This window comes from Epinephelus fuscoguttatus, linkage group LG18 (genome assembly GCF_011397635.1).
Source record: "Epinephelus fuscoguttatus linkage group LG18, E.fuscoguttatus.final_Chr_v1".
Classification (NCBI taxonomy): Eukaryota; Metazoa; Chordata; class Actinopteri; order Perciformes; family Serranidae; genus Epinephelus; species Epinephelus fuscoguttatus.
In genome coordinates this window covers 23986777-24010943 of record NC_064769.1, presented here as the reverse complement: position 1 = coordinate 24010943, position 24167 = coordinate 23986777, and the positions used below count along the sequence as shown (strand labels likewise).

Genomic DNA, 24167 nt, shown 5'->3' with positions numbered 1-24167 from the left:
TCTTTGTGGGGGAGTTAAAAAGTCATTTTCATGGCCTTTCAAATGAAGCTAGTGCTGGGAAATGATTAAAATCTTTTTATTCATTTCGGCTATTAATCTTATTTATGGACAGAGCATCAACAGAGAGGCTGAGGGAGGGAAGGAGCGAGACACTTTGTCCACGTTATGAGTGCCATATGTGTTTTTAAACACATCTGTCGCCTGCATCCAGGCTCTGTCTCCATGTGATCTCCAAGATCGGCACGCGCTATGGTCCACCACACACACAGACTAGCAGCTCAGTGCTGGATTGCACGTGTGGTGCGGTAATGTCATCTCACAGACTGATTCAGCGTAGCACGTGCAACATATAGACCAATGTCGAGCTCCTAGTGTTGCTGGAGAGCTTGTGAGTGAGTGAGGCGTAGCTGGGAGTGTGAGAGAGGAGATGCACACCTGCACATGTCATATAACTCAACTTGACCCTATATCAATATAGATGGTGTTGTATCACTGTATCGTACATAGTTGTTATATTGCCCAGCCCTACTATGTAGATATGAACGGTTCATTCTAAGATAATGAAAACAAAATGATTCTTCTTTTCAGGCACTTATACACTAAGGGAAACATATTCATTGTTTTATATTGCATTTCTGTCAATATACCACCTTAAATCCTTCACACTGGACCATTAAACTGGTCAGAAGAAAGAGCTAAACCATACTAACATTTCTGTTGAATATGAGCTCTGTGTTGTTTCCTGGTACTCGAACAACAAAGTTAGTCTAAAGGCCATAGTATTAGCAAAGCAGCTACAAAATTCACAAACATTATTCCACTTATGCCTCTTCATTAGGGAAATAATACCAAGCCACAGAAAAAAACAGCAGCATTTGGATGTTGACTGGCGGACATATACCCCCATTGATGCTTGAGGACACGGCTAATTATAGCCCAGGCTCTGTCAGAGCTGCCTGTGAAGGCTGAGACAATACAGCGCTGAGCAAACAAAGCCAAACATCACAGCGAGCTTACCTCCATTACCAGGTACACTGAGCTGGCAGTTTCCTAAAGAGAGAAGAGATAAGAGTGGGGGTAAACAAACACATGTCAGTGACGGACAAAGAAAGTAACAGGTGGTACTGCGCTCTCTCATCATTTAGGGGCAAAGTAAGCTTGTGATTCATGTTGGTGAAGTGTGCCTGCCTTTAGTGTTGCAGAAAAAAGGAGAACTTTTAAGACAAATAGCAGTTTGACCCTTAAGAAAGAAAGACAGGAGATAAGAAGAGAAAAACAACCCACATTAAAAGCATTGCACAGTAGTAGTCAACATAAATCATCTAGTAATACTGGACCTATCCAGCTATCTAACTATCTATTCTACTACATTAACACTGAGCCAAAAACAATTAGTGAATCAGATGGCTGCCTCTGCTGTCAACAGCGTGATAAAACTATGGGTAAATCACTAGCAAGTGAGAGACGGCAAGAGGCAGCTAACTGCACAAAACTTTAACTCCTCAGCTCCCACAACAACACCAACAAACAACAAAGAGCTTCATTTACGAACAGCTTGGATCATTTTTGTTTTTGCACATTTAGAGCTCCAGCAGCTCGATCTGTCCTTGACTATCCTCACACAACCTATCTGAGGCAGGTTGAGAAAAACAAAACACGGCGCTGCCTGCGTGAAAAAGTCCTCTTATCACATGGCAACAGATGACTGCGGTCTTTCCCTCTGACCTCATTTTGGTATCTTGTTGAATCCACCAGTCAGAGGCCCGACTGTTTTATATAGTTCAGCTGAGTCAGCCCTTTCGAAATTGGTTGTCTTTGGCTTTATTCGAGCTGGACAGCAACAAGCCAGCCAGCCAGTTTCACTTCAGAGAAACAACCATCTGGTTTCCACCGGCTGTCTCTCTAACAGAGGTGCGGCACCAAACGTCTATTAGATAAAAAGACTGGCGTTGCATTTAGGATTTGTCCTCATCTCGTGATATGACTTGCTATAAAACACTTTTGGCGTGGTACCTAGTCCTGTTTCACAAGTGTGTCTTGCAGCATCCCAGTGAGGACAACACAGGCGTCCTTTGTTTCTCTCTGAGTGAAAGTGTGCAAATAAATAAAACATTACATTAGGGCTTCATTCAATGATTACTTGCATTGTCATTTAATCTGCCATTTACTTTCTTGATAAACTGTTTGGCTATAACCTGTAAAATATACTCTTATAATGATAAGAGTAATGCAGGATTTATACTTATGTGTCGAATTGACGTGTGTCAATGTAGAGCCGTAAACTGAATTTCTCTCAGAGGAAATGAAGCTTTTATTTACTTTAATTTCACAGATAAGAAACAATAAATTGTGAAGACAATAAAGCCTCAACAAAAATAGCATTTGATTTATGATTTATCCTTCGAGGATTTATATTTTCGGGATATATCATGGCTTCATATGAGCAGAGAAAATCTCTGCTTGTTGCTAGGCTAATTCATACAATGTAAAATGCCATAGGCTTGTGCTAATAATGTTAGCATGTTGTATTTGTTTTGAAACGTGTTTAGTATGAGACAGCTGTTTTGTCAGTGAACCTTGTGAGTTGTAATGGAGCCAAATTTTGTAACGTTACCTTTGTTAAATATTGCTGTTGTCCTTGGCTTCATATGAGTCGAGGAAAAGTCTGCTAGCTACTAGGCTAATTTATACAATGTAAAATGCCATAGGCCCTTATATTTGTGAAGCTATAACAAGAGAATGTTTGGTATCATTGCTTGAAAAATGACTTTAATCATGAATCGATTGCCATCTCTAGTGAATCTAACCGTCCACCCTTTGCTCTTGTTCAAAACCTGTTAAGAAGTGGGGACTTAAATATATTTGTGCTGTGACTGTCACACTAGTGTTTCCCTGTAAACTGTGGGATAATCTAAAACAGCATGACTGTTAAGCTCTCAAACTAATTTCAGTCACTTTTGACAATCAGATAAAATGCAAAAAGCACAATAAATGCATTTCTCAAGTGTCCAGTCTTTGGTGTGGTCTCAGTTTCCTTCTGACCTAATTAGATGGCTGTATACCAGGATCCCCTGCTCAGAACATCTATCCTGTCTGCTTTCCAACAACAAACCTGTAATCTTAAAGGCCAGCTTGGACTATCCTCAATGCACAGACAGATGTGCCACTGTGAGCCAGTGTACAGATAAGAGAGGGGGATATTTTTGAGTTCTGCATGGACAGAGGCATTAGAACTGGCAGCAAAATATTTTCCTTATAGCTTCTGATGAAGAGCTCTCGGTCAAAGCAGTTAAATCCCTATTGGCCAACACAGTAACAAAATGACTGTGCTGGGGAGCAGCAAGCAGTGCTCAGCATACGAATGCATGCATCACTGGTTGTGACGTTTTTGTAATCTTCTTTTGCAGGATGACTAAGACCTCTGACAAAAAAAGAGATACGGGTAGAGGATGAAAGGTCAACTCAAATCAATAAAACAAACCTCCAGGCCTGGTAATAAAGCCTCCAGCATCTGCTCTCAACGGACTTAACATGTTGTTTTCAAATATGAGATTTCATGTGAGATAAAAAGTTAACTAGCTCAGCAATGTATCAAAAGAAAGAGGATAGTGAGACCAGAAAATGTTTGTCAGTGTGTGACAAAAGACACAGTATTGCAACAGGATGTATGTCAACATTCCTGCAGCACACATCATTGTGTAATTCTGCAGTCTCATCAGATGACACACTAAGAATAATCTAGGGCCGAATGTATCAACGATGTGTAAACACAACACCATGTGTACACCTTTTGCCGGAGGAATGTGCAGTGAGAGTCTGTGCACCTCATGCCGACTTCAGACCAGGCACACACATGGTTTAAACAGAGATATCCGCAGGTGAAATAATAAGGAGGAGATTGAATATGAGCTAAGAGAGGGGGAACATGGTTTTAAGGTTGTCTGCCAGGTTCACTGATTTTTATTTTTGCACTTTTGGGACAACATCTCCCTGTTAAAGATCGATTGTGGAGCACTTTCTAAAGCCTGTTCCAACATGATCTCTATGAATGAATCACTGATCATCCCTCTGATGTTTAATATAACGATGATACAGATTTTACTGCAATAATGATTAGCAGAAACATGTGATGTATTAGTGGTACGAATCCTACAAATATCCAGAGCCAAGCGTAAGGACAGCTGGCACTGCTCGAGAAGCTTGCCAATAAGATACGGTCGGTGAAATGACACTTTCTTTGCTGTATATCTCATTGACAGGTCCAACAAGTAATTGAGCGGACACACATATCAATACGCAAACAGTGTTTTAGTGTGTTTCTACATCCACTCTCCAACCGAGGGAGTAGAAATAAGGCTTGTGCATGTGTGCTCAATCCCAAAAGGACTGACATTTATAAAACAGAATCAGGTGCATGCACAGAGGGCTTTATAAATCCGACAAAAACAATGTACATGCACATTTCTGTCTTTGTGCACACACAGGCTTAGTAGTGACTCCACACAGAGTTTTATGCATCTGGCCCCTGGTGAGCTAAGAGGTGTATTTGTGTCAGGGCAGGGGGTCGTGCAGTCTAAATTATCTGGCAGGTGGTGTCACAGTGCGCCTCGAACTGGTTACTAGGCTACAGGCGAGAACATCGCTGCGACCGCGGGTTCTCATTTATTACCTTACAATGCAGCACCTGTTAAGCGTGGCACTGAGCTAAGAGGTTCATACTGGTATTTATATCTGCACATGTACACCTGCACAGTTTGCCTGGGAGCATAACACCCAGTTTAAGCCCAAAATGTTACGACACTACACTTCCTAGAAAGCCTTTCTCAAGACGCCCTGCAGGAACAGCCCATGTGACTGCAGACAGAATGTAAACACGAGACATGACAGCGCAAAAGAGAACACAAAGGCAGAAGTATTTACTGAAACTTCACAAGGATTTGCTGCACATGGAAGAGCAGACGAGAACACGCTGGAACAACATAGAACAAACTGTTTTCATAGAACAAACAAACGTAGCAAGGCTTCATTTAACAAGCAGGGAAAACAAAACTGTTAAAGCTGCACGAAACAGAAGTGGGTCATGTGGAACAGGCATCCAGCAACCCATCTGCTCCACTTCGTGAGAATAGGCTGACAGGGAAACTGGGACAATAAGAGGTGTGATAATTATGTATGTAAACAGAGGCCTTGGCTCTGTGCAATCAGCCTTATCCTAACATGATCTAGATACCATGTATGAGCGCAGCTTTACATACCTGAAAGTCCAGTAATGCAACAATGTTCTCGTGTTTCAGCTCCTGCAGAATGACAGATAAAATCAATATTTGGATGGCATGTGCTTTTCTTACCTGTTAAACTTAAAAGAGATTTCCATCTTGACTTGCACAGTCTGCAGGAAACCTTTACTTTCACTTTAACATCTGCATATTCAACAAGATGATCATGTTGACATTACTGCTCATATTTCACTCTAACATATGGCACCTTTCCAGCTCTAGATACTAAAATGTTCACAACAGCAAAATGCTGAATTACAACACCACTGGCCAAATGATTTATAAAACAGGACTGTGAAATATCAGGGTGACACATTTGATAAGAGAGACAGCAGGGTGATTCTGAAATGTACCAGTGCTGGTGAGGACAGAGAGGCCTGTTTTTGTGCAGGTCTTATCTGGCCTCAGTCACACAAATGCTTGCTTATACACATTAATATATATATGTTCCTTCTAATAAGAATAGATGGTAATCTTATGACTGGAAACCAGTGAACTCTTGGTAAAGTGTACCTTTGAGAGCTTCCTTACCTTAAGTATTTTGATCTCTTTCCCCAACAGTGTCTGGGATTTGGCCAGGTTCTTCTTGTTTATGCATTTTACTGCCACCTCCCAGTCATGTTTCTAGAAGGAAACATTACATGTAAAATCATTCCTGGGGCAGATCAAACAAATGCTGAATGGTATATGAACATCTGCTGTCTGTACTACAAGTGTCAGTATGGGTCAGGTCATCCAGGAAAGTGGTTGAATTGCCAACACATTTATAATACTTTGAACATTAAGGTGTCATAATAACTAATGGGTTACATGCTTCCCTCATTCATGCTGATAGTTAGACAGGTTTCCTAATGGAATTTGGTACTGATTGCTTATCACCTGCTGAGACTGTAATCAGACAGATGCTCTGGTTACTGAGGTAGTTTTGTACCCAGTATGTGGGGCCCGTATTGGTGCTTCCTATTCTATGGTGCTAATTACGTACTGCAGTTTGTGTCTTGTATTGTCCTGTGTGTACTTTTATTGTTGTTTGTACTTTGCACTGTTACTTGTGTTCTTGTTGCTGAGACTTTTGTATCTTAAGGCCCAGCTAGGGACGGACATTGCAAATTAGCTCAGGCTATAAATGGTGGTGTGTGGTGTTTATGTCTGCTACATACTTGTCCCTATACAAATTAATGTTAAATAAATAAATAGGGCTGCAACTAAAGATTATTTTCACGGTAGACTAATCTGACGATTATTTCTTTGTTTAGTCGACTAATCATTCTATCAAAAAATGTGTTAAAATGTTGAAAAATGTCAGTCTGTCTGTCCCAATCCCCAAAATTATGTCATCTAATGTCTTGTATCGTACTCACGCCAAAGGGTTTTAATTCACCATCATGGGAGAGTGTGTAAAGCTGCCAATATCTGAACGTAAGAAGCTGCAATAAGAGTATTTTCGGGTACCTTTATAGTACTTTTCTCTGAAAATAAATAGTCGATTAGTCATCAATTAGTCGACTAATAGTTGCAGCCCTATAAATAAATATGGGTTGTAAATGGACAGAAAAATGGGACTGTCCAGGGGTTGCATAATGTCCCCATGCCAACTCACCACATGGGTCTGTTTACCCAAGTGGGCCTCAGATAAAATGCCCATTTCAGGCCTAAACCCACTTCGTACCCAGGTAGCCCAAGCATAACCTGTGGGGCCAACTTGATTAAACCAAACCATGTGGGCAAGTGGCAAAGGGCCATCATGGAACCCAGGTATGATCCCATATTGGGCCCATTTTGTAGCCCATTTACTACCCACATGGGTTGGCTGGGTGGAGTATTCATGTCCTTTATTGCAATGCAATTTCCTTGTGGGTGCATTTTCTAACAGCATATTTAAATGTATTGCAAAATGTTAATGAGACGCCATTACTCTGTATAATGGAGGAAACTGATCTGTGTACCACTTTACTAATAAAGCAACAGAGACACTGCGGGCCTACATTCACCCTTAATATGTTTCATATTTGTCTCAGCAGCAGATTTTAGATTACCAGTGTGTTATCAAATTACTGCAAAGCCATTATAGTTTATACTCCTTTCATTTCAGATGCAAGACATGTTTCAACATGTTCATTAATGGTGTGAGTGTGGAGCTCTCCAATGGAAACAACACAGCTCCACATTTACATCTGCCAGGATTATGATCGTGCATCATCAGCTGATAATTTAAGACCCTCACAAAGTGATTAGACATTAAATATGAAGAGGTGTCGTGTGCATTTATGAAGCATTACAGTATTTATCCTGTTATTTTAGGGAACATCCTGTTTGTGCTCGCAGGCCTCTTAAGGCCGTACAATGAAAACAAATACAACAGATGGACATAAAACGCGATTCACGTCTCATATTACGGACAATTTAACAGGCTTTTTATGTCATATGTGTTTTGTACATTATACATTTTTAAATAGTGATAGAAATAGCAGACAAAGGCAACACTCACTTCTCGGTGTCTGCCTTTGAAGACGACAGCAAATGCGCCATGTCCTATCAGGTCCTTTCGACTGAACTCAAATTTCCCCACCGTCTCCATATCGTGCCAAAGTCTGATTTTCCACTACTTAGAGGCGGACAAATGACCAGGGGGCCTCAGGTCACCCTTGTTGATAGCAAGTGCTCCTTCCTCCTCTGTCAAATAGGGGCAGCAGCAGCAGGGATGTTCACCCCGTCTCTCACTTGCCATGAGCTGCCTTCCTGACAACAAACCGTCCTCTCCTCTCATGTTCGCACGCGCCCGTCCTGGAGTTCACCTCCTAACAAAGCTATATCTTAATTTCCATGGCTGCCACCGCCGCCAACACCAAGTTAGCTCACTTCACACGCGATAGTCGAAGTCTTGTTGTTGCAGCTGTCTCCGACGTGCCACCTTAAAAAGCAACTCGCTGCGTTTTGTTTATATACAGGGGATCCTCACTTCGGTCGTCTGAAGCGTACACACGGCGACACGAGCCCTGTCCGTGGACTCAAAACAACACAACAATGTCTAATAGCTGAAAAAGACTGTGGATATTCCTCTGGATGTCTTGCAATACGCAGCAGAGTCCTGAAAGTGGTAGCATCGATGGTCCCGTACAGTCTGTGGTCCCAACAAAGCAAACGACGTCGAGCCTTTGCTTCACAGCGCATGCGCAGAGCAACTACAGCTGTACGTTTGACGTCAGCTGACAAGAGTCCTCAGTCACAGTGCCTTTTTTTTTAACATTTTATTAAAGACAGTACCTTACACGGGCACACACACACACACACACACACACACACACATAAAACACATCAGCAGCAGCGCAAGGCTCAAGAGTGCAGTGGAGAGGAAGGAAAATAACCAAGGACATAAGCTTCCTCTCTCAAAAGACTCAGTCATAGCACCAACTTCTGTCACAGATGTTCCAATATCAGCCCTGCGAGGTCACAAAGGTTGCGCACAATAGCACAGTCCCACAAGCTTCAGAGTTCTTTGAGTATTTTATGGCATCCGTGTAATCCTGTTATACTGCTGGGTCATAAAAGCAGGGGCGGAGCTGAGGGGTGGCCTCAGGGGCTCCAGCCCCAAAAGCCAGATTTCTCAGAAGCCCCCAATTTATGCTATTCCATAAAGAAATCTAATATAAATGAGTAATGGGGAATTTATACTTTGCCATAGCCTGACATGCGCCTCCCCAGAAATGTAACTACATGTTGCTGTGACGCAGACCTCCTGTCTATTTTTGTAAGCTGAAGCCATTTCCCTCAGTGGAAATGAAGCTTTTATTTACTTTTATTTTATAAGAAACAATAAATTGTGAAGACAATAAAGCCTTCACAAAAACGCATTTCAAGTCTTGTGTGTGATCTATCCTGACTTCATATGAGCAGAGGAAATCTCTGCTAGCTGCTAGGCTAATTTACACAATGTAAAATGCCATAGGCTTGTGCTAATAACATTAGCATGTTGTATTTGTTTGGAAAACGTGTTTAGTATAAGACAGTTGTTTTGTCAGTGAACCTTGTGAGTTGTAATGGAGCCAAATTATCTGCGGTTACCTTTGTTAAATGTTGCTATTGTTCCTGGCTTCATATGAGTAGAGGAAAAGTCTGCTAGCCGCTAGGCTAATTTATACAATGTAAAATACCATAGACTTGTGCTAAAAACATTAGCATGTTGAATTTGTGGGGAAAATGTGTCCAGATAAAGACAACTGCTTTGTCTGTGAATGCTGCGAGTTATAGTGAAGCTGATTTGTGTACTTGTGTTTGAAATTGTTGCTGTTAAGCCATGTTTAATGTGTGTTTAATGTGTGTTTTGGTTGTGTTTTATTCAACTAAACTTAACAGCACTTCACAGAAACCTCCGCTGCCGACTAGTGTTTTGGAGGTGTAACTGCAGAGTGACACAGACACACCACCGCACAAAGGGTCTGCTGCACAACTATAAATCCCGCTTAAGGTCTTCGTCAGGGTGCAAAAGGGTGGACAGGAGTCAAGCAAACATTTTATATGCTTGGTAAGGTGTCACCCAATCTTGATTAATATGTGAGCACAGGTGAGTGAGAGCAATGGATTACAAGGAGAAGCCTGTCCTGTCCAAGCTTTTGCACCCTGACGAAGACCTTAGGGTCGAAATCGGTTGGTGTTTTAATGTAAGCAGCCACATTTTGAAATAAAAGCCTTTTAACTTAATTCAAATGCATCTGTTCTGACCCTTTTCTTAAGCACCTGCGTTTTTGTCTTGAGTATCAGAGTATTGAAGACCACATTAACTTGGCGTTGTTGACAGCCCAGATTATTATGTCATGGATTTAAGTGTACCAGATTTGTCAGCTAAACATCATTCAGTGGACTCTACTCCAGCATCGGAAAACAAAAACAGCTTTCAAGATTAGTAATTCTGTTTATGCCAAATCCCTACCTTACCTATGTTACGTAACTTAAAGATAACATTTTTTTTTTCCACTTTTGGGTGGCAGGGGTGAAAATGAGTCATCCTCAACATTTGTTATGGTTTCAGAATGATGAAGACAGTTGGACAAAACAGGATGTAGGCTCTACAAGGGGATTTTTTTTGCCTTGGCAACTATCATGTTTTTTCCAACATGATAAGTAATACCACAGATTTTTAGGCATTCTATCATTTCAACTGGCTTGAAAATCAGTCCATATAGCTGATGGATTGATGAATACTGGCAAGCACAATGGGCACAGGCGGAGGGGCCCAAAGTGTCAGAGGGCCCCCTGGCCTTTACCTGCAAATGTCTAGTCTAGTCTGCGATGTGTTGATGAAGAAGCCCAGACAGTGGATATCTTAAAAGGTGATCTGCGTTTATTCCCACTAGCTGACAAAAAGAGGTATAAACAAAATCCTCCATCACATACAACCATATCAACTCGAGCCCCTCTCCCACAAAGCACAACAGCAAAATGGCGGCCATGTTACATTCAATTAAGTACAATAAAAACAGAAAAACATACCTGACAGCAAGAGGTCAAATACAACCATATAAACTCAAGCCCCTACACAGATTAAGTGACACAGGATTATGTAAGCAGAACATGAATTTGTAATAGTTTAAAAGCTCTAAATTATGAGAGCAATGTCGCTTACCTCTCCCACGGAGTACAACAGCAAAAGGGGCGAGGTAAGGCAAGAGACACCCCTATATAGGTGAGGTACCCCCAGAGGTGGACGTAGGGGTACAGAAACTGAGTATCAAATATTCTACATATTAGGTTACGTTAGGTTTTATTGTTCCCAAGGGGAAATTCTTTTCCACAGCACTGTACTTGTTGGACTCAGCATGAAAAACAATGCCACACAAACACCGACACCATCAGAACACATCACACTGGCGAGCAGCACACAAAAAGCAACGACATACAGCATATAAACATGACGCAATCAACAGGGCCTATTATTCAGAGCAGCAATGGCTGCGGGAATCAGGCTTTTCCCAAAGCGAGCCCTTCTGCACCTCAGCGTTTTATACCTGCGTCCTGAGGGCAGCAGGGCAAGATGTTCATTTGGTGGGTGTGTGGAGTCCTGTTCTAGTTGCGATACGTGTGATGGCCCTGTTATTAAGTTCAGTGAGGTTGGGTGTGGGAAGACCGATGATTTTTGCAGCAGTGCCAGTTATGCGTGTGAGTTTAGTCCGGTTTTTGACAGAGAGCATGGTATAGAAACAAGTAGAACAGTACAGTAGGATGGATTGAATAATGCTTTGGTACATTAACAACAGGAGATGTGGAGCAACATAGAGTTCTTTAAGCTTACGGATAAGTGATAGTCTTTGGTGACTACGTTTCTGGATGTCTGTGATGTGCTGGTCGAAGGTGAGTTTATTGTCCAGTGTTATTCCGAGGTATTTGAAGCTGTCTACTGTTTCAACTGTGTAATTCTTTTGTTTTGGTGACGTTGAGGTGAAGGTGGTTACTGTCACACCACTGGGTGAAGTGCGTGACAGTGTTATGGTAGTCGAGGGCAGAGTTGTCGAAGGGCGAGGATGGCTGTGTCGTCTGAATATTTGAGGTAAGTGGTTCTGGGGGATGGGCTGATGCAGTCATTAGTGTAAAGTGTGTAATATTGACTATGGAGGCCTAAGTATGTCAGGTAATAACAACTGAAACAAATTTTGTGTAATCATAATACTTAATATTACAAATGTACATCTGACTTTGCTACGCATATTACTGCTGTATAATTGACCATGTTACATAGATTCAAAATTACCAAAAGAGACACCAAAAGACCAAAAAGGGATGCAAAGGATATGTAAAGAAGCACAAAATAACAACAAAAAGAGACACTAAACAATCACAAAGAGACACAAAATGACCAAAATCGACAAATAATTACCTCAAAGAAACACTTAACGACTACAAAGATGTGTACTGACAACAGAGACATGCAAAACAACAACAACAAAAGACGTAAACCCGCCACAAAGTCTTTGTGTCTTGCTCTTATGTAGGAGAGATGGTGGGTCCTTCTGGGCACATGTGCACAGGGGGCCATTGTCTTATAATCCGCCTGTGTAAACTTCACTGTTTACAACATCTGACTCCAGCCCTGAATAAAATTAAAGTGCTTTGACATCTGTTTTTGGCTCGATTAAACTAGTTTAGGTAAGACTTAAAACTGAGAAACTGTCCTTAAATATTTAATGTGTGGAAAAATACATTATGAGACAGTAAACGTGCATGTATATGTGCACATATAGGCTAACATGAGGAAATATGAAACAAAGAAGAAACCCAGAGCAAAATATTATGTAGAAACAACATGGAAATGTGTATTTCTGTGTGTTTCAGACAGTGCCGACACTTTTCTACAGCTTTCTAGGAATAAGAATAAAACCTTTTCAGTCTGCTTACAATGGAAGTCAGTGATGCTGGCAGTCTGAAAAGCACCAGAGGCACTCTGTAGGTTAAAAATCCTATATTAATTCATCAATAACTAATGTGTTTTGAACTTAGAAAGTCTGTGTGTGGGTGGTCTTTATTCCCTGATGAAGACTCTTAACCCACACATTTTGATGTTTAACTTACAAAGTGCCTCGGATGCTTTTTTAGACTGACAACCAACACCATGTGCTTTTATATTCTTATGTGACAACTTGCCCTATCCTTTAATAACCCCTGAGGTTTTACTTTAACACCACCAACACTTAGTTTCTTGACCCAGTGCAGCTCCCCTTGTTGTTTCTGCTTTCTAGGAACACTTGAAAAAGTTTAAAAAATGGTTTCAAGTATGTGGAATTTGTCCAACAGCATTAATAAAATCAACCACTCCTTTTATAATAGGAGGGAATAACACCATATCCCCTTGATTCAAGTTTTAATTGGTGAGCTCACATTTTTCTTGTATTAAACTCACCACTAGGTGGAGAGATGGACCATAATCATCATCATAATCATCATGATCATCATCATTGTCATCATTGCAGGCTATGGAGGGGAAGCTCCCAACACCAGGTGAAAATCAGCTTCATTTGTTACGTTCGGAGGAGTGTCAGCAGGAGAATACAGAGGAGGAGAGGGGAAGGAATGAAAGAGGATTAAAAAAGGACCAAAAAAACTATAGGAAGGAGACAACAGCAGGATCTGGACGGCTTTTATGAGAGGATGGTAACACAGCACTAAGATTATGTGTGAAATATATTCAGTTTGTGTCAGTGCCCAGCATTATGTAAGCTGTATAATGACCATTTAATCAACTTTTAATTCCACCGAGCAGGCAAATTTCCAAGGGCTCTTTTAAGGCTGGGTGACATCTGGGAGAACAGTGAATGATGACAGAAAAATAGAGGCTCTTTAAAGAGAGGCAGAGGAGACGGAGAGGACTGCTGTGGGAGAGAGGCCCACATGGAGAATGGTGACTGAACAGCCAAAATGATGGGACCACTATAACTTGTTAATTACACACTGACTGCAGCTACAGAAAAAGTCACAAAGAGCAGACCTAACCATCGGTAAAACAGGTTTCCTTTTTTATTTGTGTACTAGGCCAGGGTGGAAGTAGAAATGTGTAATTGCTTGCCTAAGGGTGAAATACCAAGGTGTCTGCCTTTACTTTATTCAGGTCTTTTGTCTCCCCTTTGTGATGAACATACACACTTTGGGTTTGAAACGGCACTGGTCCAAGAACACTGACGCTCTGTATAAGAAGGGCCAGAGCTGCCTCTATTTCCTGAGGAGGCTGAGGTCCTTTAACATCTGCCGGACAATGCTGAGGATGTTTTATGAGTCTGTGGTGGCCAGTGCTTTCCTGTTTGCTGTTGTGTGCTGGGGCAGCAGGTTGAGGGTAGCAGACGCCAACAGACTCAATAAACTGATTTGCAAGGCCAGTAACATCGTGGGGGTGGAGCTGACTTTGACAAATCCCTACCCTACCTATGTTGTGTAAATTTAAAATAGTAATTTTATTCCTCTTTTGGTGGCAGGGGTGAAAATTACTCATCAACATTTGTTATGGTTTCAGGATGATGAAGACAGTTGGACAAGATACAAAACAGGATGTAGACTCTACAGGATGATTTTTTTTACCCTTGGCAACTATCATGTGTTTTTCCCCCTAATGATAAGTAATACCACTGATTTTTAGGCATTCTGTTATTGCAGCTGGGTTTAAAGAAGTCCGTATAGCTCATGGATGCATGCATACTGAATGGACCTAATGGACCAACACAGGCCCAGGGGCCCAAAGTGTGAGGGGGCCCCCTGGCTTTCACTTGCAAAATGTCCCTCAAATAAATATGGGCTAGCTGAGGATAGGCTCAAAACAACCACAAAGAAAGACCACAAAGAGATGCAAAGTAAATGTAAAGAGACACAAAATGAAAACAAAAAGGGGCAGAACAACCACAAAGAGACACACAATAACCAAGAAAGATAAAAAATTACCCCAAAGAGACACAAAATGACCAAAAAAAAAAGACCAAGAACTACCTCAGAGACACAAAATGAAGAAGAAAGACAAAGAATTACCTCAAAGAGACACAGAAACACCACAATGAGATGCAAAGGAAATGTGAAGAGACACAAAATAACAGCAAAAAGGGGCCGAACAACCACAAAGAGACACAAAATGACCAAAAAAAGACAAGGAATTACCTCAAAGAGACACTAAACGACTACAAAGATGCATACAGACTACAACAGACTCAATAAACTGATTCACAAGGCCAGTGACATCATGGAGGACAAACTGGACCCTCTGGTGGTGGTGTCAGAGAGGCTGTCTAAGGTACCTGTCATCTTGGACAATATCTCCACTGCTACTCCATGATATGCTGGTTAGACACAGGAGCAACCGTTTGGTGACAGACTCATTCCCCCAAGATGCACCACAGAGCGCTACAGGAAGTCATTCCTGCTGGTTGCCATCACCCTGTACTGCTCCTCCCTCAGAGTGTCAGCCGCTCAACTGGCATTTGGACTTTTTAATGCATCTATAATTCTTGATTATCTATTGGGAGCAATTATTCAACTGTGCAATATTTGTCACCTCTTGAATGTATATTAATTCAACATAAATGCACATAACTGTACATATTTGTTATGTTTACTCTAACTCTATTGTTGCTTATTCTACTTGTAGATACATTTCCGCAGCACAGTAAAGATACATATTTTATTTTAATATCTTTATTCATGTCTTAAGTACTAGTGCTAAACACTGTAGCATAATGCACATTTTATTTTCATTTTAATGTACATTTAATCTCTACTTGTTTTATTTTATTGCTTTATACTTACACACTTTTATTTCATTTTCTTATTCTTACTTCTTTTAACTCGGAGCGACTGTAATGAATCAGAATTCCCCTCGGGATCAATAAAGTAGTTCTGATTTTTTTTCATCTAATTGAATGAATTAATGCATTTTTGACAAATAGAACTGACTTATTATTGTAGTTTGTCCTTGAGAGGAAAGTGTTCTCACAGTAATGTGCAGATGATAAGTGTGCTCATAATTTAACATTACAACCACATTAAAATGACCGTGATATGAATTCATATGGCAACATTTCAGCTTGAGTGTAACAGCCACATAAAGTTGAACTAATGGCTGAATTGCAAAGACCATGAGGCTTTTGTCGTACATGAAACATTCCTGTCTCAAAATATCAGCTTTATACACTTCAGTCTTGATGATACAATACAAGACAGTTCATCTGTGCAGGAGGTAAGCGATCAGCATTTAAAACCCTTCCTGTATGTTGGTTAAAGCACCAGAGGAGGGCAGTAGAGGACTGCAAAAGAGTGCATGTCTCTTGTACTGTGAACACATTGTCATTGAAACAAGTCATTATGTCATTTAGCGTGTCTTTATCTCAGTCTTTGGATATTCGTTTAAATTAAACATGGAATAATCTCTGACAATATTCACTTGTCTAATCAGTGGCAGTATTGTGACAGAAAGTTTACCTGGCAGCATTGTCTGAAGTTGCCAGAAAGCATCTTTTGAGAAGTTTAGTTGCAGCGGACACATTGTACATTGTCAAATATCTGTTATTTAAAGCAGAATGAGGTTTTTCGGAACCAAATTTTCAGATTTTTTGACCCACAGTGGGCGTATCAGTAAGATCACCTTGAAACATCTCACTCTCAGCCCACGCTCACTGCCAATCTGATACCAAAATACATTGTAACTGGTATCGAGTGAGACAGCAGCCAGTTATTGTATAACACTAGTGCAGTATTGTCCAACAGTGCTGGTGCATGCTATCATGAATTAGTCATAGTGGTCTTCCTGAGCCAGGAACCAGACTACATTTACAGTGTCTGCATAATGATGCACTGCTGACACCAGACAGCTAGGCTGATGCTGTAATGTATTCATATATATATATATATATATATATATAAAAGAATGTTAACAGAGTTTTTACTCTTTAGTGTATTACACTATGTCAGGAAGTTTGACTAAACAGGACAGTTGGTGTATTGTGCTGTAAGCAGCCCACTAGCCACCATCGCAGGTGTCCACTCTGCAGGGGTTTGCTCAGGTTTTTACATTTTTTTGCTTCGCTCTGTGGTTCACTCAGAATGATTGATTGGCTCTCTCTGGCCCACATTAGGCTTCGGCTGGTGACAGTTGGTGCAAAGACCTGAAGGTATTCACTTTTGTTAGAAAATAGACTAATACACAGCAGTGTCCCAAAGTCCTTACTCACTGCATACAAATACAATTTAAGTAGTCTGTTTTAAACGAGTGGAACAACACACAATATAACATAACGACAACTTTAGACGTGTACACACATGCATCCACACCCACTACTCACACATACATAGAGGTATGGCAACTCATCACGTCCGCTGAAGGGCATAACGATCTGTTTTATCAGAGCCCTCCATGTAATGTATTTTAGGTATGTTTTGTCATACTAATGATCACTCAAGGACAACTATGCACAAAAGCTTGTGTATGCATGCAAAGGAATGTTATAATGTTTGTTTCATTAGACTGTTGTTATTCACAAAAGTCCAACCAAATTCTTGGACTACTTATTCTACCTACATTTATTCATCTTAAATGTATCATTCATTTATTTTCCATAACCGCTTATCCTGTTAGGGGTCACGGTCAACTGACATTGACAGGTCGCCAGACTATCACAGGGCTGACACATAGAGACAGACAACCATTCACACTCACATTCACACCTATGGACAATGTAGAGTCACTAATTACCCAACCTGCATGTCTTTGGACTGTGGGAGGAAGCCAGAGTACCTGAAGAAAACCCACACTGACACGGGGAGAACATGCAAACTCTGCACAGAAGGGCTCCCCCACCCTGGGTTCAACCAAATTGACATCCCAGATCTTCTTCCTGTTGCTGGGAACCTCCAGTAAACCAGCAGCAGATGATTGCAGCATTGTAGCTCGGTCCTAGCCCATGTAGGGCTTTGTATACAAGGAGGAGGACCTTAAAATCAATTGTAAATGTAACAGGAAGTCAGTGCAGAGCCTCTCAGACTGGCCTGATGTGCTCTCTCTTCTTGGTTCTGGATAACAGCTGAGCTGCAGAGAGCTTTTGAATGAGCTGAAGTCTCTCAGTGGTAGTTTTTGAAGGACAGTAAAAAGTGCGTTACAGTAGTCAAGTCGGCATGAAATAAAGGCATGAATCAATTTCTCAGCACCTTTTTCAGTTAGAAATGGGTGTACCTTGGCTATGTTTCTGAGGTGGGAAATTATGTTTTCATCACCTTGTTAATGTGGGTCAAGGATCACACCAAGACGTGTAACCAAGAGAGCTAAATTCAGCAGATTATTAAACTGCATTTCTCTTTTTGTTTTGGGGCCGACACTGAGGATTTCAGTTTTGTAGTATATCAATATATTCCATATCTGAGTAAAAGTGAATACAAGGTCCATTGTGTGTGTATGTATGTTTGTTTGTATGGGCTTTGTGGGGACATTATCACAGCAAGACATTATGGGGACTTGGTTCCCCCTGAGGAAAAACATGGTCCCCACAAGCTGAGGTCAACAGTTTAGGGTTAAAATTTGTTCTCTAGTGTAGACTAGGATATGGTAAGTGATTCAGTGAAGCAAAGGTACAGTACAGTAAGTATATGCCTTTCATGAAAAAACCAACAGTCAGCACAATTCCTCACAATTGACAGAAACAGTGAATGAATGAATGCGAATGTGTGTGTGTGTTTGCATTTTTGAAAAGACCACTTCTTCATCTTGTCTTTTCATGCAGTTTTCATTTTCACTCACATCATTTGATCAGACGTTCTGCTTGGTATTTACTATCTGCATTTTTGAGTTTAAATACCACCCAAATTCATCTCTAGATCAAGAAGGGTTTTGATATTGCTAAATGCTGTTATATTAGAAAGAATGTCTGTTTGCCTTTTCAAAAATTCACAAATAATTAATGTGCAAAGGCATGTTCTTTTTACAGAAATCCTTTTTACAGCCATAGTTTCTTGTTTCTCCTCACTGTAAACCAATCTGAGCTACATGCCTTGTATATTTTAACTCATGTTTACTATAATGAACTTTACCTCCTTGACCGAAGGCGAGAGGGCAGCCGCCTCCTCCACTTAACTTTTTCCACTTAACTAAAATCAATTGTCGTGGCACCGTGCCCTGCTCATCTGTTCGACCCTCCCATCAAGCCTTATACTACCCACTTGGTGCTAAAGTAGCACAGTTGAATGGTGGCCAACTTTTTCATGTAGATGGATAGCTACAAATCTTGCCATGAAGGTCATTGCTTTTTCAAACCCATCTCCGCACTGAAATGAACTTTTAAGACTTGATCAGCATAATAGTTTTGTCTGCATACTGCATTGCAATGCTCAAGCGTGTGATCCCCGCCAATAGGTCATGCCAGATAATTAAACTGAGAAGCTGAGGGAAATTCAATACACTCTATTACAACTGAGGGAGCCCTGGACTCAGGGGAGACTTTGGTATTCATAGACTGGATATAAAGCTTTTCTAAAGTATGAAGTAGCTCTAGCTCCCACTGGAAACACAAGTTTTTAAAGGGATAGTTCATTGCAAAACCAAAAATACATATTTTTTCCTCTTACTTATAGCGCTATCTATCAGTCTAGATTGTTTTGGTGTGAGTTGCCGAGTGTAAGAGATACTGTCCTTCTCTCAAATATAACAGAACTAGGTTGCACAAGTCGGTTTATGGTGTTCAAAACACCTAAAAAATGCATTTGAAAAACTCAACATCAATGTCTCTTTCTAGAAATCATGACCTGGTCAATCAAGATAATCCACAGACTTTGATGGGAAGTTTCATGAAGGAACTATTTTTTTTCTACCAAAGCACACTGCCAACTGCATCACCATGCAGAGGGAAGAGTGCCTCTACTACTAGCTCACCTAGCACCACTGAGCTAGCTAACCTTCAAAGAGGACGCCATTAATGTTTACATTGTGTGCTGTTACAAGCAGGAGCCTCTTACCCATGAGTAGATGCACACTTCCTTCTTCGTGGGAATAAAATAATACGGTTGGCAGGAAAGAGAGCAGCCTTTTTAAACTGCTCACGACAAGGTCTGTGGATTATCTTGAGTGAGCGGGACTTGATTTCTAGAGAGACATAGCTGTCAATCTTTTCAAATGTATTTTTGGCACTTTGAGCACCACACACTGAGTGCCATCTAGTTCCACTTATCCCCTGTGGTCACAGATGCGGTCATGCTTAATGGTATTTTGAAGCCGTGTTAATAAGCACCATAGGAAATTCATTTTGAGGACTCATTTTAAGGGCTCTACAACGTGCCCAAAAGAGTACTTCATCGGTTTGGCATTGCAAACATGACATTGACTCACAATGGACAGTTAAAACAAGGGATCAAAACAGATGCAGCATAACTAGATATGTCTTTTTTATTCCACATAGTCTTCTTCTTTGCCAAAACCTGGCACCATTATCCACAATGCAACTCAATCGCTGGCTGCTGGCCAGAGATTTTGGTGTGTTATGCCAGCAGTGCTAGTATCAAGGAAGCTAACTTCTTCCTGATTCCACACATCCAGATTTGTTCCATTTTCTTGTAGTCTTCAGCTCAAACAGACAGATTCCAGCTCCTTCTGGATACACACACCTTTTTTTTCCCACTGTACTCTACTTAATATATGCCAATTATTATCATCTCAAACTGAAGCAACTGGTATCTACATGCTTGCATACCTCTGGATTGTTTACATGCAAAGAAGCACGTACTTTGTTTGTTCTGAATGCATTAATGAGTCACGTTTGACTCTTTAAAAGTTGGACCATAAATGAGAGCAGAAGGCTTTAAAAAGTCATGTGTTGGTGTTTTATCTGAACTGCATTAAGGGCCTTGGGGGCCTTTCACTGTCATCACCTGATAAAATGAGTCAGTTTATTCAACAGAGAAAGGCCAGACTGACAGTCCAGTGAGCTCAGGAGAGTGCCTACTCTCATCGACTGCCCTGTATTTGGCTTTTTTAAAATTCTGTTGGTCACTTTGCCTGTATGTCATAATAATATCAATTTGAATATCCCCTCCCTGCTCTCCTTGTCAGTGTAACTGTGGCAGAATAATAATGAATGTACTGACATTAGGTGTAAGCCTTCACGATAAAGTGTATATTTTGACAGTCCTGCTTATACACTAGCTTACATTATTTATTTGTGCTTTGAGTGTCCACATGGCACTGTGGCTACATTCATTACTTGTACCATGTCTATTTTTACAAGCTCCATCGAGGTGAACCTTCCCATGTCACTTTGTCACACCAGATGTCAAGAGTGGAGGCAATGCTTCTGCTCCAACTTTGGACTGAATAGAAATGATCGCACCCTTCCTTCCTGCCGAATCCCCCGCCTTGTGTGGGCAAGAGTTGAATTCAGTATGACCTTTTGAGGAATGTGACGGCAGAGGGCTGCCAGAGTCCGGCCTGACAAGTTCACCAAATGATTCTCTCGCCATGCAAGCTTGAACCTGCTCCTTCTGTTGACCCTCCCCTCAACCTCACTGCCATGCATCAACTCAGAGTCAGGCTCTTGACAGCATCACTTCTCACCAGTGCAGTGACCATGGGAACAGTTGTGTTTTGTTGCTTGGACACACACAATTACATATAAACAGTGTTTAACCAAGGACTCCACAGGTCAGTTCTTCTGCACAGGGTATTGGCTTTGCATTTCATCTTACTCTGGTATTGGTGAAAGTTTGGCATACCAGTTGTTGTTGTTGTAGAAACTTTTCCTCTGTTTGCAGTCAGTTCTTTTGGAATTAAAAAATTGTCTGCCTGTGAATTGTAAATTATTTTTTTCTGGCTTTTAAATCTTTCTGTACAGCCCCCTCTTAAAACCCAAACCTCATCATCAGATCATCATCTTATCCCAAGTCGTACATATTTGCTTTTGCAGTGACCTTTCATGTCTACACACTGCACGCTAGGTATCCTCTTGTGTCTGCTGTTGATGTTCCTGGACACCACTACCAATGCTGGGACATCAACAAAGGCACGTGGTTAGTTTTAGAAAAAGAACATCATGGTTTGGCTCTACATTTACACAGGAAGTGAATGCCCGGCTCCCTGGTGAAAGTCCGGGGTTTGTTTGACCACCACCATCCCTCCCATCTGCCCTATAGGAACTTTCCAGCACCTTAGAATACGTTCCTACTGTCAGTGTTTCAACCTGACGCCATCCAGCGCTTATCATACCGCTGTGACAGATGCCATCTGGCTGCCCGCCAGCATATCATACCACCGCAAAAGGTGGCTTCTGGCGTCAGGTGTCTGACACCAAAATCACTGACAAAGTGGAGGTATTTGACGACTTCGGAATAAGAACGGGCTGGTGGTTTCATAGAGCAGTAGTTCCAACTGGTGGGTCATGATCCAAAAGTGGGTCACAGGTCCATTCTGCAAGGACCGCGAATGACTCGTCAACATGTCAAGTTTGCAAAAAACACTCTTTAGATTTTCGTACGATGAATTTCTTGGACAGAGCTTTTATTTTTAAAGTGACGTTTCCTGCTGTAGAGTGAGTAACTAATGGACAGCTACTTGACAGAGACAGCAAACTAGCTCGACGACATGGCCCAACGCAAGTATGATGCGAAGTGTATTAACCTGTGTGGACCTTGAACTAATGACTAAGGAGAACTCTGGGCCCTGTGGCTGGACCAGTTGGGAACCACTGTCATAGAGGGTTCCATCCAGATAGTGTCGGACCTAGCTAACAAATAATAATAACAAATATCAAACAATTAAGAACACGGCATGTGCAAATTTGCAAATTTCAACTTCTTCTTTGTCTCTCTTGCTTTTTTGCCTTTTCATTTTCCCTTACTCTAGTCTTAGGATAATTTTTCATATATGTTTTTTTTTTTTTTTTATAAAATAAAAATAATAATAATAAATATTGTTTTTGTTTGGGGGATCAGGGTGGGGAATGGGGGTGTGGTGGCCGCCTATGTCACCTATAGACAGACCCATCACTGTACCCAGACATTGCATAACATGATGACTATGACTCATTTTTCATCAGTTTCTTTTGCCAGGACGGGAGTAAAAAGCCTAAAATATATTATTTGTATATTCTGTTTGTGTATTTGTAATGTAATCAGTTGGGATGATGCTAGAGGCCATAAAACACGCAGCAGTCACAGTCCAGGGCCTCAGCAGACAGAGAAGTCTTCATTTTAATAATGCAAACCTGCCTGGCTGGAAATATTTCACACTTTTATTAGACAGCAGTGCCAATCAAGACCAGCTCAGGCTGTGATGTATTAATTAAATTTAGAGAATGTGGAACTGCTGATAAAAATAAAGGGATTAAAAAACCCAATAACTTTAAATTTAACAGTTCTATTAAAAAAATATGATTTAATACAATGTTCATTACACTTCGCTGATCAAATACCCATTAAAAAAAATACTCGCACACTGTTTTAAATTCTAAAAATTGTGTTTGGTTAAAGTAGCAGCTCAAATAGGATCAGTTGGACAAACTGCTGAACAGTGACCCGTCTTGCCGCATGTGCCCCAGGGAGCAGGTGCTCTCCCGGTGGCCGCTGAGCCACACCAGTTAATTAACACCACTCGAGTGTGTCAAGAGGAGGGAAGAAAAATTGCTGCTCTTAGTGGTGTCACACCCCGGCCTGCGAGGCTTGAGAAAAGGGGAGATGCAGGGGGAATAACAATGGATTCATTTTAAACTAACATGATAATAAATTACCAGAATTTTGAAAAAAAAAGTATATTATAACATAACAGGAATGCAAGCTATTACAACAAACCATAATGGCAGTTGTGTTTGGGCAGGTAATCTCAGGCTACTGAATACAAAACAGTTTTGAACAGAATAATTAACAGTAAAGCAGGAGGGTCATTACAGCAGAAATAATTGTTGAAGCTTTTCAAACAGAATAAAGTTTGTTTTTGTGTATTCTGCCAAAGGTCATTTGAAGAATCTTACTTAATTTAATTGTGTTTATTTTAAAAGACCGTGACTGACATGGGCTTCTTGTGGTACGCAATGTTCCTCAGAACTTGTCTTAGTTGTTTACCCCCTACAGCTCGCTTTGATCTCAAACTAAGCACTATCTGAGCTGCTGAATATTTTTGGATCGGTTGACATTACATCTCTGATGTACTTCCCTGGAAAAAGTGCGGGAATATATAATCCTCCGCCAGCAAATCTGCTCCTAGTGAGTGTGTGGTGTGATTGACGTGATGTGGTTTGCCTTCCCGACGAACAGCAGTGACCATTACAAGAGGAAACATGCGTGAGAACAGCAGAGAGATGGAGAGCAGCTCCCAGTTGGTGTCTGCAAGCTGTCACGCTACCTTCATCTGTCTACAAGGCCGGGCTCTTTTTCAATGACACTAAATAATTACACACTCACACC

General features: G+C 41.0%; 1 protein-coding gene across 2 annotated transcripts in view; it reads right to left on the bottom strand.

The window, feature by feature from the left end:
* Positions 1-8439, bottom strand: part of ulk1b (unc-51 like autophagy activating kinase 1) — a 33956-nt gene extending 25517 nt beyond the window's left edge. For both annotated transcript variants that reach the window (XM_049604224.1, XM_049604225.1), the window contains exons 1-4: positions 7765-8439; positions 5808-5900; positions 5256-5297; positions 1018-1050 (exon numbers count right to left, since the gene is read on the bottom strand). In XM_049604224.1, the coding sequence (XP_049460181.1) occupies positions 1018-1050; positions 5256-5297; positions 5808-5900; positions 7765-7854 (258 nt within the window). In that variant the 5' untranslated portion in view covers positions 7855-8439. The remainder of the gene's footprint in view (positions 1-1017; positions 1051-5255; positions 5298-5807; positions 5901-7764) is intronic.
* Between the last annotated feature and the right edge of the window lie 15728 nt (positions 8440-24167).